The following is a 15,762-nucleotide window of genomic DNA, read 5'->3' on the forward strand; positions in this document are numbered from 1 at the left end:
TCAACGCCGGCATATCAAATTTATAGTGTACATACATGTTTTTGCAAATCTAATGAATTATTGTATTGTAATACAAAAAGTAAAACTAACAATGTACATGATTTATCAAAATCATGAGATTTTTATTTGTATCATATAAACAAAAACTATGTACATTTAATGTATACAAATGGTCATTCGCCAACACAATACACTAATTTTGATACATGTGTAAAAATGTGAACAATGTAATACATCAATATTTTTCACAATATTCATTCGATTACGTTTTTCTTTAGAGTATGTGACATATTGAACTTGTTACTTAATAAAACATGTATATACATAGTCACTCGACAACATAACAACTGATTTGTTTTCATTAAAATATCACTGAATTCAATACTCACTGCCGACAACTCGAATGCATATTCGAATCAATACAGGTAATAATAGAAACCAAAAATAACTAAATAGTCTGATATCAAATTACATGTCCATTAAACATGTTTATATGTAATGATTTGCAAGCTATATGTACACAAACGAGAAAGTATTTTCAAAATGTTAACAAAATCAATTCCTTAAATAAACATTAAGTAAAACTTCAGGCAATAACTATATATTTACCTGTAATCACCGCGAACTACCGTTGTCGCGGTGGTCCACCGCGATCGCGGTGTTCCACCGTGATATTATTTCCCAATAACATCCGCGGTGCTCACCCACTGTCACTGGGATCTTTCACGATGGGACCAGGCTCAGACCGAGGTGATTGTCAACGCGTACGAAAAATTGTCCACGGTGGGACTGCGGTTGATGCAGAAATCGCGCTAGACGTAAAGTATTGTTCAAATAAAACATCTGACAAAATCTAAATGATTGAATCATACATGTTGTCCCTACAGTGGTAACACGGTTTTGTAAGATTTGATTTATTGACCATGTTCCTTGACGCCTGTAGCGTAGATTTAAACTCAAAACATTATCAAATATTGCTTGAATGAAAATTCTGATCAAGTTTCATTAAGATTAAGTTGCCTGGTGTAGTAAATGTGGTGTTCGCCCAGCAACCGGAAGTTCAATGTTTCGATCCACACTTGGAGAGCGTTCTTATGATCTCTCCATAGACATACAGTGCTGGTTCTAGTACCAGGCAACGCACTCTAGAGCGTTTCAAATAAGCCTTAAGCTTTCTATGCAATTGAGCTTTCATAGATAGGTTGAAAGTAAGATATGTGGCTTCTTGAGTGCTTACAAGATTTTTCTATGATTTGACCTTTGTATATACCGTTAAACAAACATGACCCACATTCAAACATTGCGTGTATGTTCTCAAAATAAACATTCCGGCAAAGTTTCAAAACACCTAACTCATTAATATTGCTTCTATAGGGTTTACAAGGTTTGAATAAAGTTGTACCTGATTACCTGGCTATTTAGCCTTTGTGCTCCAAATTTTAACTGGGTCTAGATGTTTTTAATATAAGTTTAAAGTGTGGCCTTAATAGGTTACCACTTTTTTCAAGGAATACCTAGTGACCTAATGTTGATCAAATGATATCTAGATGCCAGCTTGGCCAAGATATTGTCTAAATAGCCAATCTTACAATGTTTCATTAAGTGGCTAATGTGGCCTGTAGATTGTTTAAAAGGTTTTCCTGCGATTTGACCAGATAACTTAGTTTTAAACGCAAGTGACCCAGATTCAATCATGTCCAATATATTTTCAAGATAACTTCTTACGAGTCACTTTTTCTTATGAAAACTAACGGTTAATCATATTTATAACAGATTTATACCATTACTTTAAAATTTGAAATATCACATTATTCGCCACATATTTTCAAATGTGTCTATATCAAGTGATTTGGTAAAACAATCTTGGTGAAACATGCTAAATTTGTAATTGTTTCTCTACATATAGCTGTTTATGATAATGTCAAAGATTGACATTATTTCATGTTCAAACAAAAGTCACTAAATAAAAACTATTCACATAACAAAATACTGTTACATCTATTAAAAACATAGAATAGCAATAGCTTGACGTATAAATTGCTGTACTGAAATACCCAGACCTTAACACTTTGGATATATTGTTTATTTGCTGTTCGTTTGCTTGTTATTTTCATCCTAATCTTAATAAATCTCACTTATAAATTCATGGTGGTATGGGATATAACACATTTAATTATATCAATAACGCCAATGACAATTACAATGTTAAATAATTGCATTCAACAAAACAATAATCGGAAGTTTTTTTGTTTTTTTTTCGAAATTTGAAAAGCATTATTGAGTGAACGTGATTTCTGAACCTTACACACCAAGCTTACGTCCACCTTAAAAAGAATAAATTGTAACACCAGTTAAAATACCAACGATAACTCAAATATGTTGACCTATGGATTTGTATTTAAACGCAAGAAGACACACTCTATCGTTTATAGCAAATAGAAACCGTTATACCACAGAGAAAGATTTCCTACAGAGTCATTATTTGATTTTTTATAGGGACCACTTAACAATCTTTTACATGAAAGCTGACACATTCATGAATTGTTTCGAAATTAAGGGCAACATAAAAGCCGCTTTGCAAGAACTTGTTAGTGTTTAAATATTGTCTGTATTGGCACCTAGAATTAAATACACCTTCGATTTTGATTATATAGAATATGATTATTATACATATACCCTCCAGCTAGCAATGGACCAGTTTACCACGTATTACAGAGATTCATAACAATGTGATGATTAGAGTAACATGGGGCGGTTGGTTCTAAAATGTTGTTGACCAAAAGTGAATACGCTGATAAATGCTGTTATTGCATTTCATCTTAAATCACAAAGTTGTACTTCGGTTGCTCTGGCGCAGCATACACATTTAATTAGTACACGACAATCAAATCGGTGAATTATCCTCTTGCGTTGCCTTTAATTTTCATGACGACGCAATGAGGTAGATATATATTTACAAGTGTGTTTTAGTGATTACTACTGGGCTAATTGAAAGGTTATTGAGCATTAATTGTGTTTAATCAGAAATTGGTTTGCATTTGTTCTAACGCGCTACCCAAATTTAGTTTTTTTTTGTTTTCAGTTTAATGTTTGTTGTAATCCATTGCTCCGTTTTGGCAACTGTTTACTATCATAAAACAAATTAATATCGGAGATTAAACACATGTATCTTCTTTAAATGTATATGGGGTTCAATTGTTCTTATTTTCGTTTCACCGGCCTTCCGAAATGCATGAGTTTATAGAAAATGCGAATATTTCGAAAGCATATTTTGATCAAAGTGTCATTCATTTTTACATATAATCGGTTTTTAATGTACCTGACTTTTGAGTGTATATAATCGACAAGTATTGTTGTTTAAGCTAACGCAATAACACATTACATTACATGAATGCACCCCTTCCTCTTCCGCGGACTTGAAGTTGTAATTTTTATTGCAAGTTAATAGTATAAAAAACTCAGAAAATATGATAGGTATATAAACTATACCAGCTGTGTACTTGTCAAAATATATCTTTTGAAATACTATACATAACGGCATTAAATAAATAAGAAATAGTAAACCACATAATTAACTATTTCTTATATATATTACACCGAAGAGTGTCCCCTGTATCGTTGCACAGTGTTGTACTGGCTTTCCGTACTTGTATTTGTCATGCAACTGAATGCACAAACGATGACGTATATCGTGTGGCGTAGTTTCTCTGACGAAACATTCGAGTTGGAGCTAAATTCTCTGGATGTTAAGGACATGCCGGACGTGCTATGTTTTAACAGTTAGCTATTTGTTTAAGGTAGAGGGAGTGTAATGCACATGTATCAGGATCTATCTCATCTTGGTATTTTCCGATTGTGTTGCCAATAAGAGTATCTTTTGTGCAATATCAAACACTTCTAACCACAGATTTAGAAATACTTTACATTTTAGTAAACCTACCCCCTTCTCGGATTTCTACAAAATGAAGGTATGGGGTATGAAATCAACAAAAAGAGCAACATCGTCATAAGTCAATGTATTTATCAGGAAAACTTATTTTGTATACCATAATGATATATCTACAAAATAAATAAAAAAATCAACAAATGTGTTGTTATTTTTAATATACATCACATAATTTTATAATGTGAAGAATCTTTTTCGACAAATTTTACCTAATAAATGGAAACGACAAACTTTTAAATCTAAAAAAAAAGGCAACAAATTATCATTGCCCACTAATATACTTGACTTAAAAAGTATCAGTAAACATAAGTTGTCAAAAATATATTGTGTATAGCAATGTTGACCACAGCCAACTAAAAATAATTGAGATATACAATGGTAATCCCCCCTTTTTCATAATAGAATGTGAACAAAAAATTATATGGACTATATTGTAAGCAAGGACCATAACTCTGTAACGAACATTGACGAAAATAGCCTAAACAACCAAGTATTACTTGTTTTTTTTAAACAATTGTAATGTATTAGAAAAAAAGTTTTGTAACGCTTTTTATATATCTAACAACAAATCAGCACTCTACAAGAAATTTGATGGCTCCAAGGGCTGCAACTCTGTATAAATTTCAAAAAAAAGATAAATGTTTATGCATTTAACAACTATGTGCTTGATAGCACAAATTATTACAAATCACACATAATTAAACAGCTGTGTTACTTTCACACACTTTTAAGTGATAAAGAAAGCTGCAAGCTTTGACAGAACTTTGTCGAGTACTTTCTTTATACTAGTAACTCGTGGTTGACCGTTAGAATTTTTCATAGTGAAGATATCTCGGAGGCCATCTTCTCCTGACCTGCATCTTTTGCAGACTCTTTGGCGACAGCTTGAATGTTGAATAATTCCCTTGCTCGGTTTTCCATCAGTTTGAGATTCTGTGGATGGACCTCTTTCATGTCCAGGGCTGACAGGAAATTGTTAACCTTTACAGCACCACCCAATCCATCAATTATTGCTGTAAATGTAAGAAAATACACTGACAAGTACCTTTCATGTATTGTACCAAAATTTAGCAAGCCATCAACAAAACAGCTCAGACAAAACGGTTCGGAATTCTGGACAGTACAGCCTTTATCTTTGATTGAAACAGTCAGTCAAAAGACAGAAAAGCAACGGAACAATCGCAATCTTCGAAATATATTGTTTAAAACCACTTGGCAGTTGCCAAAATAGTTAACTTTTAATGTTCATAGTAAAAAGTCATTTTCTCAACTTGCACAGCTACATTTACTTGCAAAATTACACTCGTACTCCAAACAGATGTTATCAAAACCAATTTCCATAAATGCAAAATTCATACAAACTTCTTACCTATCCCAAGCTTTGTATTGACTTCAAAACAGGGCATCCCTCTGGATTTGATATGGTGTGTTATTCCATATGGCACTCTGTTTACAGCACCACATTTAACATTTAAACACACAACATAAAAGTAGCCCCCACACAATTTCTGTAGTTCATCCACAACATTGTCAAATGTTATCGGCACGGGTACTAGTTTACATGACTGACAGGACTGGAGGCTCTTAAATTAAAATATCCAATTCCACAATCCGACGGCCAGTTGTCGTTTTGTTTTCTATGGCTCAAAATGGGACAATTACCTTTTGTGCACTTTCGTATATTCAAGACGTGACTGTCATTATGCTCAACTAACACATTCCTATGATTAACTTCCTTGGAGGGTTTCCCAGGAATTCCCAATAATAATTACGAAAAATTGCAAACTTTCTTTTATTTTATGGTAAATTAATTTGATGCATCAAAATTCGATATAATCAAAGTCAATATGCGACAAAAAAAGTGTGTTTGATAAAAATATATTCAAATTCCCGACAGCAAAAGGACATTTTCGAGTTGCAACGAAATCGCACGAAATCTTAGAAAATTGTACGGAAAATTCCGAGTTCATTACGCCGTTTCTACCTTAAGGCATCGAACGAATGCAAAACCAATTTTAGATTGTGTGTTTATCATACATAATGTAAACTTCGATAGGGATACAATAAAATAGTGTGGTTTAAAATAAGTTTCGATAAAGGGATGGAAGAATTGAAAATGTAAGTGAATATCGTTTCGACTTTATTGTTATAAACTTTGGATTAACGTTGGCAATGAGGTAAGCATGTCGTTTAATTTAAATTAAGTTTGTTTTTACTCTTCTTAAAGCTAAAATAGTGTCAATGCTGATCAATAAAACGCTTCAACACAGTTCACATTTAGTGGTGTGTAACCCCGAACGGTGCATATACAAAAATATTATACCTCACATAAATTTGTTTCTTTTTTGCGTATATAAACTGCACAGATCCGTTATTTTGAAAAGTGACCGGTGAAGATGCGCGCGCATCTAATAGTGCCCGCTAGAATGGTTATTTGTAACATTTGTGCAAGTTTTTAAATCCCATGATTTTTGCATTATATACTTAGGGTAAACGCATGATTAATTTGGCAGGTTACAAATGTGTGTTTTTTATTAATAATCACATCTTAAAAAATACAAAAATCAAATACTATTATTTGGGATCAATGTTGTGCAAAAATTTGTCTGTAATAAAAGCAGATATTTTTATATAAAATTAATCTCAATATGTCAAATTCTTTACAATAAAAATGATTTTTTTTATAAAGAGGCGAATTTTTCCGTATTTCCAAATTTCGCAGGGAGACTACTCGCGCACAACAATAATACCGTACATATTATTAATAGTATTGATTCGTTTCGCAGGTCACGAGTGTGTGTTTGTTATTATTACATCTTACAAAATACATAAAAACAATGCTGTATTTGGGATCAATGTTTTGCAAAATGTTGTCTGTGATATAACCACTTATCTCTATGTAAAATGTGTCTCAATATGTAAAATGCTTTAGCATAAAAATTAATTTTGTATAAAGAAGCGAATTTTTCCGTGTCCAACTTTCGCAGGGAGACATCTCGCGCACAACAATAATACGGTACATATTATTTAAAGTATCTACTAAATATTTATAAAATTTATATTGTGTTATTTATTTTTATTGTTATGGACATTTATCTGCACAAAAATGTTCGGTATAATATAAGAAACAGAAAACCTCACTTCATGCCCAATGGCAGAATAGTGACCGGCCAGGCAGCCTTCGGCTTCAGTTCATATACTAGTTTGGGCTGCCTGGCTTTTCCTTATCCTGCCATAGGGCCCTCAGTGAGGTTTTCTATTTCTTAAATAGTGACCGGTCCATATACTCTTATGTTTCTATATTGCATTTTACAGACTGAAACCGGTCATATAGATATAGAGGGACCAATATTTCTGAGGTGTAATATTATAATATATTAAACAACAATATATTGCAGTAAGTTTTACAAGGCAAACATTTGCATATGTTATAAATAAACGACTTACCAGCAAGAATATCAGGACGAGTAACCATCTGAAAAACAGCAAAACGTCAATAAACGTATATTTATAACGAAACACAAGCATTTAATGTAAAACCACACACAGCTTTAACGTCAGCTATATCAGTCAGTATATCAACTATTTTATTGACATTTACACATAATTTTGCAAAAAATATCCAAAACAGAATAATATTAACTTACCTCCTAGATGATGGATGTGTTAGTCAAATTAACGTAAGCTGATGACAATTTCATTGATATTCTAAATAAACAATTTAACAACGAAAACTTAACTGCGCTACAAAGACGAGGTAAAATATCACTCATTCCAAAACCTGAAAAAAACATAAAATCCTTATCAAACTGGCGCCCGATAAGTTTACTGAACAATGATTATAAAATTGCAACTAAAAGTATATCAAACAGAATTTTAAAAATATTACGTTCTATCATTTCAAGATCTCAGTCTGGCTTCATTTAAAGACGTTACATTGGTGAAAATGTACGTCTGATACAAGAATGCATAAATAATTTCAACCGACCAAACAATTCTGGCCTAATTTTCTTTGCAGACTTCGAACATTCGATTCACTAGACCATTCGTTTATGTTCTCTTGCTTAGAAAATATGAATTTTGGTGAAAGTCTAATAAAATGGGTAAAACTATTTTATACCGATATTAATAGCATAACTATTAACAATGGCTTCTTCTCAGACAGTTTTAACATCGCACGAGGAGTAAGACAAGGATGTCACTTTCATTCTCGCTATTTATTATATGCATCGAGTATCTATCACACTACATCCAATCAAATACACATATAAAGGGAATATCGCTAAAACCTGACGACGAAATTAATCAGTCCCTATTTGCTGACGATGCAACTTATTTTTTAAATGACAGTAGTGATTCATTCAATAATCTTATAGAATCGCTTACCACTTTTTGAATGGCATCGGGTCTTAAACAAAACAAAAGTAAATGCACTGTGCTTCGAGTAGGTAAATTTAAACAAAGTAATATTCATCTTGAAAAAACAAATGAAATTCAACTTGACATCATATGAAGCAACAACATTAGGTATAACCTTTACAAACAATAAAAATGAAACAATTCTAAGAAACATATTGCCTAAATTACAAAAAATAAAAATTGTTTAAAATCATGACACTAATCCGAAAAAACACCGTATTGAAACGTTTGCGCTCCCTAAATTAATATACACACTAACAGTTCTCCCGAACCCACCAAATGATATTATTGAAGATATAAAATCAGAAATATTTATTTTCATATGGGACGGTGAACCTGATAAAATTAAGCGAACTAAATTAATTCAACCAGTAGAACATGGAGGTATCAGACTAACGGACATATATTCATTCCTAAATGCAATCAAATGCAGTTGGGTTAAAAGATATTTAGATAATACCAATACGAATAAATGGAAATTTTTCTACAAGAAAATTCTACAAAAATATGGCGACTCCTTACTTTTTGAATGTACTATAGACAATAACATCTTAGATTTAATTTCAACCAAAAACATCTTTTTATCGAATATTTTATCGGCATGGTGTAAAGCGACTCATAATTTAGAAACCAAAATAAACAGTAAAATCATTTTATGGAACAATAAAGATATAACTACTAACAATAAAACGTTTTTCTATAAACATTGGTTTCAACAAAACATAAAATATGTAGATCAATTGTACGACTACAGAATAAACGCGTTATATTCTTTTGAAAACTTATGCTACATATACGGAATACCTACAAGTAATTTCCTGATGTACTACACACTGATCAAAAGTATACCCATACATATTAAAGCTGCTACCAATACAAATAACACACCATGTACTCAAAACACATTCGTAGAAAACATAACTGCAAAACAAAACAAAACGAACAAAATATTTTACACACTTCAAATTAAAAAACCTGCCGAAATCTCCAAAGCTCAAACTAAATGGCAAAACCTTCATGGAGAAAAAGAATTTAATTGGAAACAAATATTTGTCATGCCATATAAATCAACTACTGATAGCACACTGAGAAATTTTCAATATAAATACATCCAGAGAATAATGCTACAAATAAATATCTTTTTAAGTGCAACCTATCCAACACAAATCTATGTGATATGTGTAGTGAACATATTGAAACAATAGAACACCTTTTCTGGGAGTGTAAACATATTCAATCTCTATGAAATCAATTGACAACCTTTCTAGAGAAACAGCAATTAAATGTAAAACTATCTCTCTTCATCATTTTAGGGGTGAATACTTTCAAAATACAAGAGGTTAATGACGCTGTGAATTACATAATTAATAATAAGCTCTAAACAATGAAACACTTCATATATTTGAACAAAAATGGAAACACATTAAACGTTCATAAACAAGTCAAGTATGCTTTCTATCCACTTTATGCAACTCATCCTTTGTCATAAGTATTCTGTTGTTTTTCGTTCTTAAAAATCACAAACGACCAAAGAAAACAATACATATTAACCTTTTTTTAATAAAAAAAACCCCGCAAAGTCAAATAGTGATATATTAGCATATCTTGTATAACATGTTTGAACATTATTGCTGCTCCATGGTATCACTTTGTTTTATGATCATATACATGTATACATTGTATGTCTTTTATTTAATAAAAAACACTTTAAACTGATACTTGATTAAGAAACATAATTAAAATGACAGTGTATGGCGAAGGCATATATGAACTGTTTAATAAAAAAATGTATGACGGTCTGAACTTTTCAAAGTTTCTATACTAATCAAAAATATTAGTCGCCAGTTAACCCCGCCCTCATTAGCATTCTTGGAACCGATCGGACGGTAATCGTCACAGTTCGGCGACTCGTAACAAAGAGAATTTATTTTGACGCAGCTGCGTCAGCATACATGACTCTGTTCTCTTAACAGTTGATTATCTATTTCACCATGTGGCGTTTATTGCGATTTTGCGCGAGTGCTTTTTATAGAAGGTACTATTTATACATTGATAGAGAAAACTTGATTTTGTTTTACAATCGCAATTTCGTTTACATTCCTAACTTAAATCACCAGCTAAAAGATTCAATCGATGTTTGCGATTTATGCGATCTGAAACGCTAGCATCGCATTATTTGTTTTCAACCATAGCTATTTATATTACCTCTTAATTGATATTTAAACGTGACATGTTAACTTAAAAATAGTAAAGCTGAGGGCAAAGGCGTATATGTAATTTCAATGCGAAAATCTGCATCGGCCAGAAATGTTACAAAGATTCGCTAATGATTATCTCCGAGACTGTTTGCGTTAAAATCAATGAGTGTTCTTAGTCTCAAACATTTTTATATATCCTTTGAAACAATAAAGTTTTAGGCAAAAGAGAATATGTACTTGTCAATTGGAAAATCTTTATTGTCCTAGCATATTATACAGATTTGCTTATGAATATTTCCGAGGCTATTCACGTTAAAATAAAAAAATGGGTTTCTAAGTCTTGAACATTTTTATATTACCTTTGAAATGATAGGTACATCAGAAGTATTTTTAAAGAAACTACAATGTTTTAGGCAAAGGCAGATATATATTTTTAAGCAGTATAACTCGGCCTAAAATCACTATGAGTATTGTTTGTTAATACCCGCGAAAACTATTAATGTTAAAAGCATAAAGCTAGAGTCTATAGATTTTGATATCACCTATATACTTATTCTTTATTCATTATTTCCAAATAATAATAATTAAGTTATATAATTGTGTATACTAGGTGGAAATAGAAATTATGGGCACTTTACGTTCGTTACCGCCAATGGTAAAAGTGTTATTGATTATGCCAATATATCTGAATATTTGTCAAACAAGGTCTTTAATTTTTGAATCTGCGTGAGAACTGAGTCATGTCGTTTCCCATTAGAAATCAAATTGAAATGTAATTTGAAAAAAACGCTGGTATGCTTTACCCAAGGAAGAACAGCAAAAAATATTACTTTGAACATATCAATTTGACGAATTTCATATGTTCTTTGCAAGATACCTTTACAAACGAGTTCATGTCATGGACACTTAGCTTTATAAACGACAATTCCGTGAATATCAATAGTATCGTTAGTCTCGCTGTTGACATTTTTCAACAATGTTCAGCTGTTTGCCTCAAGGAATCAAAATACAAAGTATCCACTCTCCGAACGATATGGTTTGACAAAGAATTCCGCGATTATAAACAATTAAAACTATCGGGTTTACATTATTTTCGAGTTAACTCGTCGGAAACTCATATGAATAACTACCTTCAGGCGAAAAAATACTATAACACTATAAGACCGAAGGGCGTGGCAAGAACTTACAACCGGGTTATCACATGAAATTTGTTTTATAACAACACATCACAATTATTAATAGGAACATAACACTGTATGGTCATGGTGTTCAAGAAGAAAACATTGTATTAAAATTCTGTTTATTATAAACAGGACCTTTGGTATTAGTTTGTTTAAACAAAGAGATTTGACGTAATAACCAAATCTAGTTAACATTTGAGAAAATCATTTATTTAAAAAATTACCATTTCATGATGTGGCTTTTGTGTAAAAAACATCGATTGTATGGTGTGGTCTTATTTCAAGTTATTAATGAATTTACGCAAGCGGCTTCCCCTTTACGGTCAATTTCGATAGGCCAAAATGCCATTTATTAAGTACACTCATTCTCAGTGGACAACATAATAATAAACAAGGCTTTGCCTGTCTGATAAAAAATAAAATAGGGGTAACAGTCGATGACTTTAACGAAATAATAATTGGCAGACAAGCAAGTATAGATATCAAAATACACGAAACACAATTAACATTAATCAACGTTTACGGCCCTAACATAGATGATTCCACATTTGACGAAACAGTACAATCCTTTATAAGTAATAACCAAGATAAAAACATTATAGTCGGTGGTGATTTCAATACTGTTCTTAACACATTTTTAGATAAAAAGAAGGGAAACGTTTATACCCATCCTAAAAATAGAAACATTTTAAATAACATAATTGAAAACTACAATATGATAGCCATCTGGCGTACAGTATATTCAACCGAAAGCAAATTCACCTGGCAATCAAACACAAAACCAACAGAATTTTGTAGATAAGACTATTTTTTAATATCTGAGTCTCTTTGCAACATTATTGACAAATGTAGCATTAAACCAGGATTCATGACTGACCACTCTCTAGTTGAACTTAAACTGCATAAAATACAACTTGAAAGAGGTTCAGGAATATACGTAACACAACAATTAGATACACATCATTTAAACAAAATGAATCACCTAAACTTGAAACTGAAACCATCAAAATCATTGAAACACTTGAAATACAATTACATGAAACAAACACAAGCGACACCAAAGCCAATGAAAACGAAATAACATTAAAAAAAACAGATATAAGAAGGAAATTATCATACACATCTCAATGGAATAATACTACGAGCGCGTGCACAGCATGTTGAACACAATGAAAAAAATACAAAATACTTCGCAAACATCGAAAAACGTAGAAGTGAACAAAAAACTGTACACAAATTAGTAGTCAATGGCGAAGATATAACACATAGAACACAAATACTAGAAGAACAACGTTTATTTTTCGAAACCCTCTATAAAAGAAAACATGTTGAAAATAACGCCCTTTTAAAAAAATACACATCACGCTTTAAATCAAGAGGAAAAACTACTGTGTGACGGATTACTTAATGAATATGAATGTGAATAAGCCCAAAAAGAGATGCAAAATAACAAAAGTCCAGGATCTGATGGCATCACAATCGAATTTTATAAAATATTCTGGAATGATATGAAAACACATCGAATTAATATACTTAACTATTCATTTAACAACGAAAACTTAACTACGCTACAAAAACAAGGTATTATATCACTCATTCCAAAACCTGGAAAAAACTTAGAATCCTTATCAAACTGGCGCCCGATTACTTTACTGAACAATAATTATAAAAGTGCCACTAAAAGAATATGAAACAGAATACAAAAAATATTTCCATCAATCATTTCAAGATCACAATCTGGTTTCATTAAAGCACGTTACATTGGTGAAAACGTACGTCTGATACAGGAATGCATACATTATTTCAACCAACAAAACAATTCTGGCCTCATTTTCTTTGCAGACTTCGAAAAGGCTTTCGATTCACTAGACCATTCGTTTATGTTCTCTTGCTTAGAACATATGAATTTCGGTGAAAGTCTAATTAAATGGGTCAAACTATTTTACACCGATATTAACAGTATAATTATTAACAATGGCTTTTTCTCAAACAGTTTTAACATCGAACAAGGGGTAAGACAAGGATGTCCACTTTCATCCTCGCTATTTATTATATGCATCGAGTATCTATCTCACTATATCCAATCAAATAAACATATAAAGGGAATATCGCTAGAACCCGACGAAGAAATCAAACAGTCCCTATTTGCAACTTATTTCTTAAATGACAGTAGTGACTCATTCGATAATCTTATAGAATCGCTAACCATTTTGGAATGGCATCTGGTCTTCAACTCAACAAAAGTAAATGCACTGTGCTACAAGTAGGTAAATTTAAACAAAGTAATATTCATCTTTAAAAAGAAATGAAATTCAACTAGACATCAGATGAAGCAACAACGTAAGGAATATTTTTTACAGACAATGAAAATGAAACAATTCTAAAAAACATATTGCCTAAATTACAAAAAATTATAAATTGTTTAAAATCATGGCAGCATCGTAAACTTACACTAATCGGAAAAAACCACCGTGTTGAAAACGTTTAAACTCCCTAAATTAATTTATACACTCACAGTTCTCCCAAACCCACCAAATGATATTATTGAAGATATCAAATTAGAAATATTTAATTTCACATGGGACGGTAAACCTGATAAAATTAGGCGAACTCAATTAATTCAATCAGTCTAATATGGAGGTATTAGACTAACGGATATAGATTCATTCACGAATGCAATCAAATGCAGTTGGGTCAAAATATATTTAGATAACATCAATACGATTAAACGGAAATTATAATACCAGAAAATCCTTAAAACATGGTGACTCCTTACTTTTTGAATGTAATATCGACACCAATATCTTAGACGAAATTTCAACCCAAAACATATTTCTATCGAATGTTCTATCGGCATGGTGTAAAGTTACTCATAATTTAGAAACCAAAATAAACAGTAAAATCATCCTATGGAACAACAAAGAAATAACTACTAATAATAAAACGCTTTTCTAAAAAAAATGGTTCAAACGAAACATAAAATATGTAGATCAATTGTACGACTACAGAATAAACGAGTTCTATTCCTTTGATAACTTATGCTCCATATTCGGAATACCTACAAGTAATTTCCTTATGTACTACACATTGATCAAAAGTATACCCATACATATTAAAGCAGTTACCAATACGAATAACACACCATGTACTCAAAAACTTTCGTAGAAGACATAATTATAAAACAGAACAAACAAAATATTTTACACACTTCAAAATAAAAACCCTTCCGAAATCTTTAAAGCTGAAACTAAATGGCATAGCCTTCTTGGGAAAACAAATTGAATTTTAAACAAATATTTGTCATGTCATATAAATCAACTACCGATAGCATACTGATAAATTTTTAATATAAATACACCCAGAGAACCATAGCTACAAATAAATATCTTTTCCAATGCAACCTATCCAACACACATCTATGCGATATGTGTAGTGAACATATTGAAACAATAGAACACCTTTTCTGGGAGTGTAAACATATTCAACCTCTATGGAATCAATTGACCACCTTTCTAGAGAAACACAAATTAAATGTTAAACTATCTCTCTTAGGTATCAGTTTGGGGGTATATACCTTCAAAATACAAGAGCTTAATAACGCTCTGAATGACATGATTAAATTGATGAAATATTTTATATTCAGCATGAAATACAGAAAACAAGCACCAACAATGAACTTTTTATCAATTATTTAAACCTCAAATTTCAAATTGAAAAAGAAATAGCCCTAAACAATGATACTTTGTATATTTGAACAAAATGGAAACACATTAAATTTTCATAAACAAGTCCAGTATGCTTTCTACCCACTTTATGCAACTCATCCTTAGTCATAACTAACTACTCTGTTGCTTTTCAATGTTTTCCTTTTTTAAACACCTTTCACAAACAACTAAAGAAAAAATAGATACATATATTTTGTTAAATCAAAAGAAAACCACAATGTCAAAAAAGTATATATTAGCATATCTTGTATAACATGTTTGAACATTAATGCTGCCTCACGGTACCACTTTGT

At 31.6% G+C, this 15,762-nt stretch overlaps 1 protein-coding gene across 2 annotated transcripts in view; it reads right to left on the reverse strand.

Moving 5' to 3' along the window:
* Positions 1–15,762, reverse strand: part of LOC127878123 (uncharacterized) — a 103,401-nt gene that overhangs the window by 59,506 nt on the left and 28,133 nt on the right. For both annotated transcript variants that reach the window (XM_052424547.1, XM_052424546.1), the window contains one exon: positions 7,394–7,421. In XM_052424547.1, the coding sequence (XP_052280507.1) occupies positions 7,394–7,421 (28 nt within the window). The remainder of the gene's footprint in view (positions 1–7,393; positions 7,422–15,762) is intronic.

The sequence above is a fragment of the Dreissena polymorpha genome, chromosome 4 (assembly GCF_020536995.1).
Source record: "Dreissena polymorpha isolate Duluth1 chromosome 4, UMN_Dpol_1.0, whole genome shotgun sequence".
Lineage (NCBI taxonomy): Eukaryota > Metazoa > Mollusca > Bivalvia > Myida > Dreissenidae > Dreissena > Dreissena polymorpha.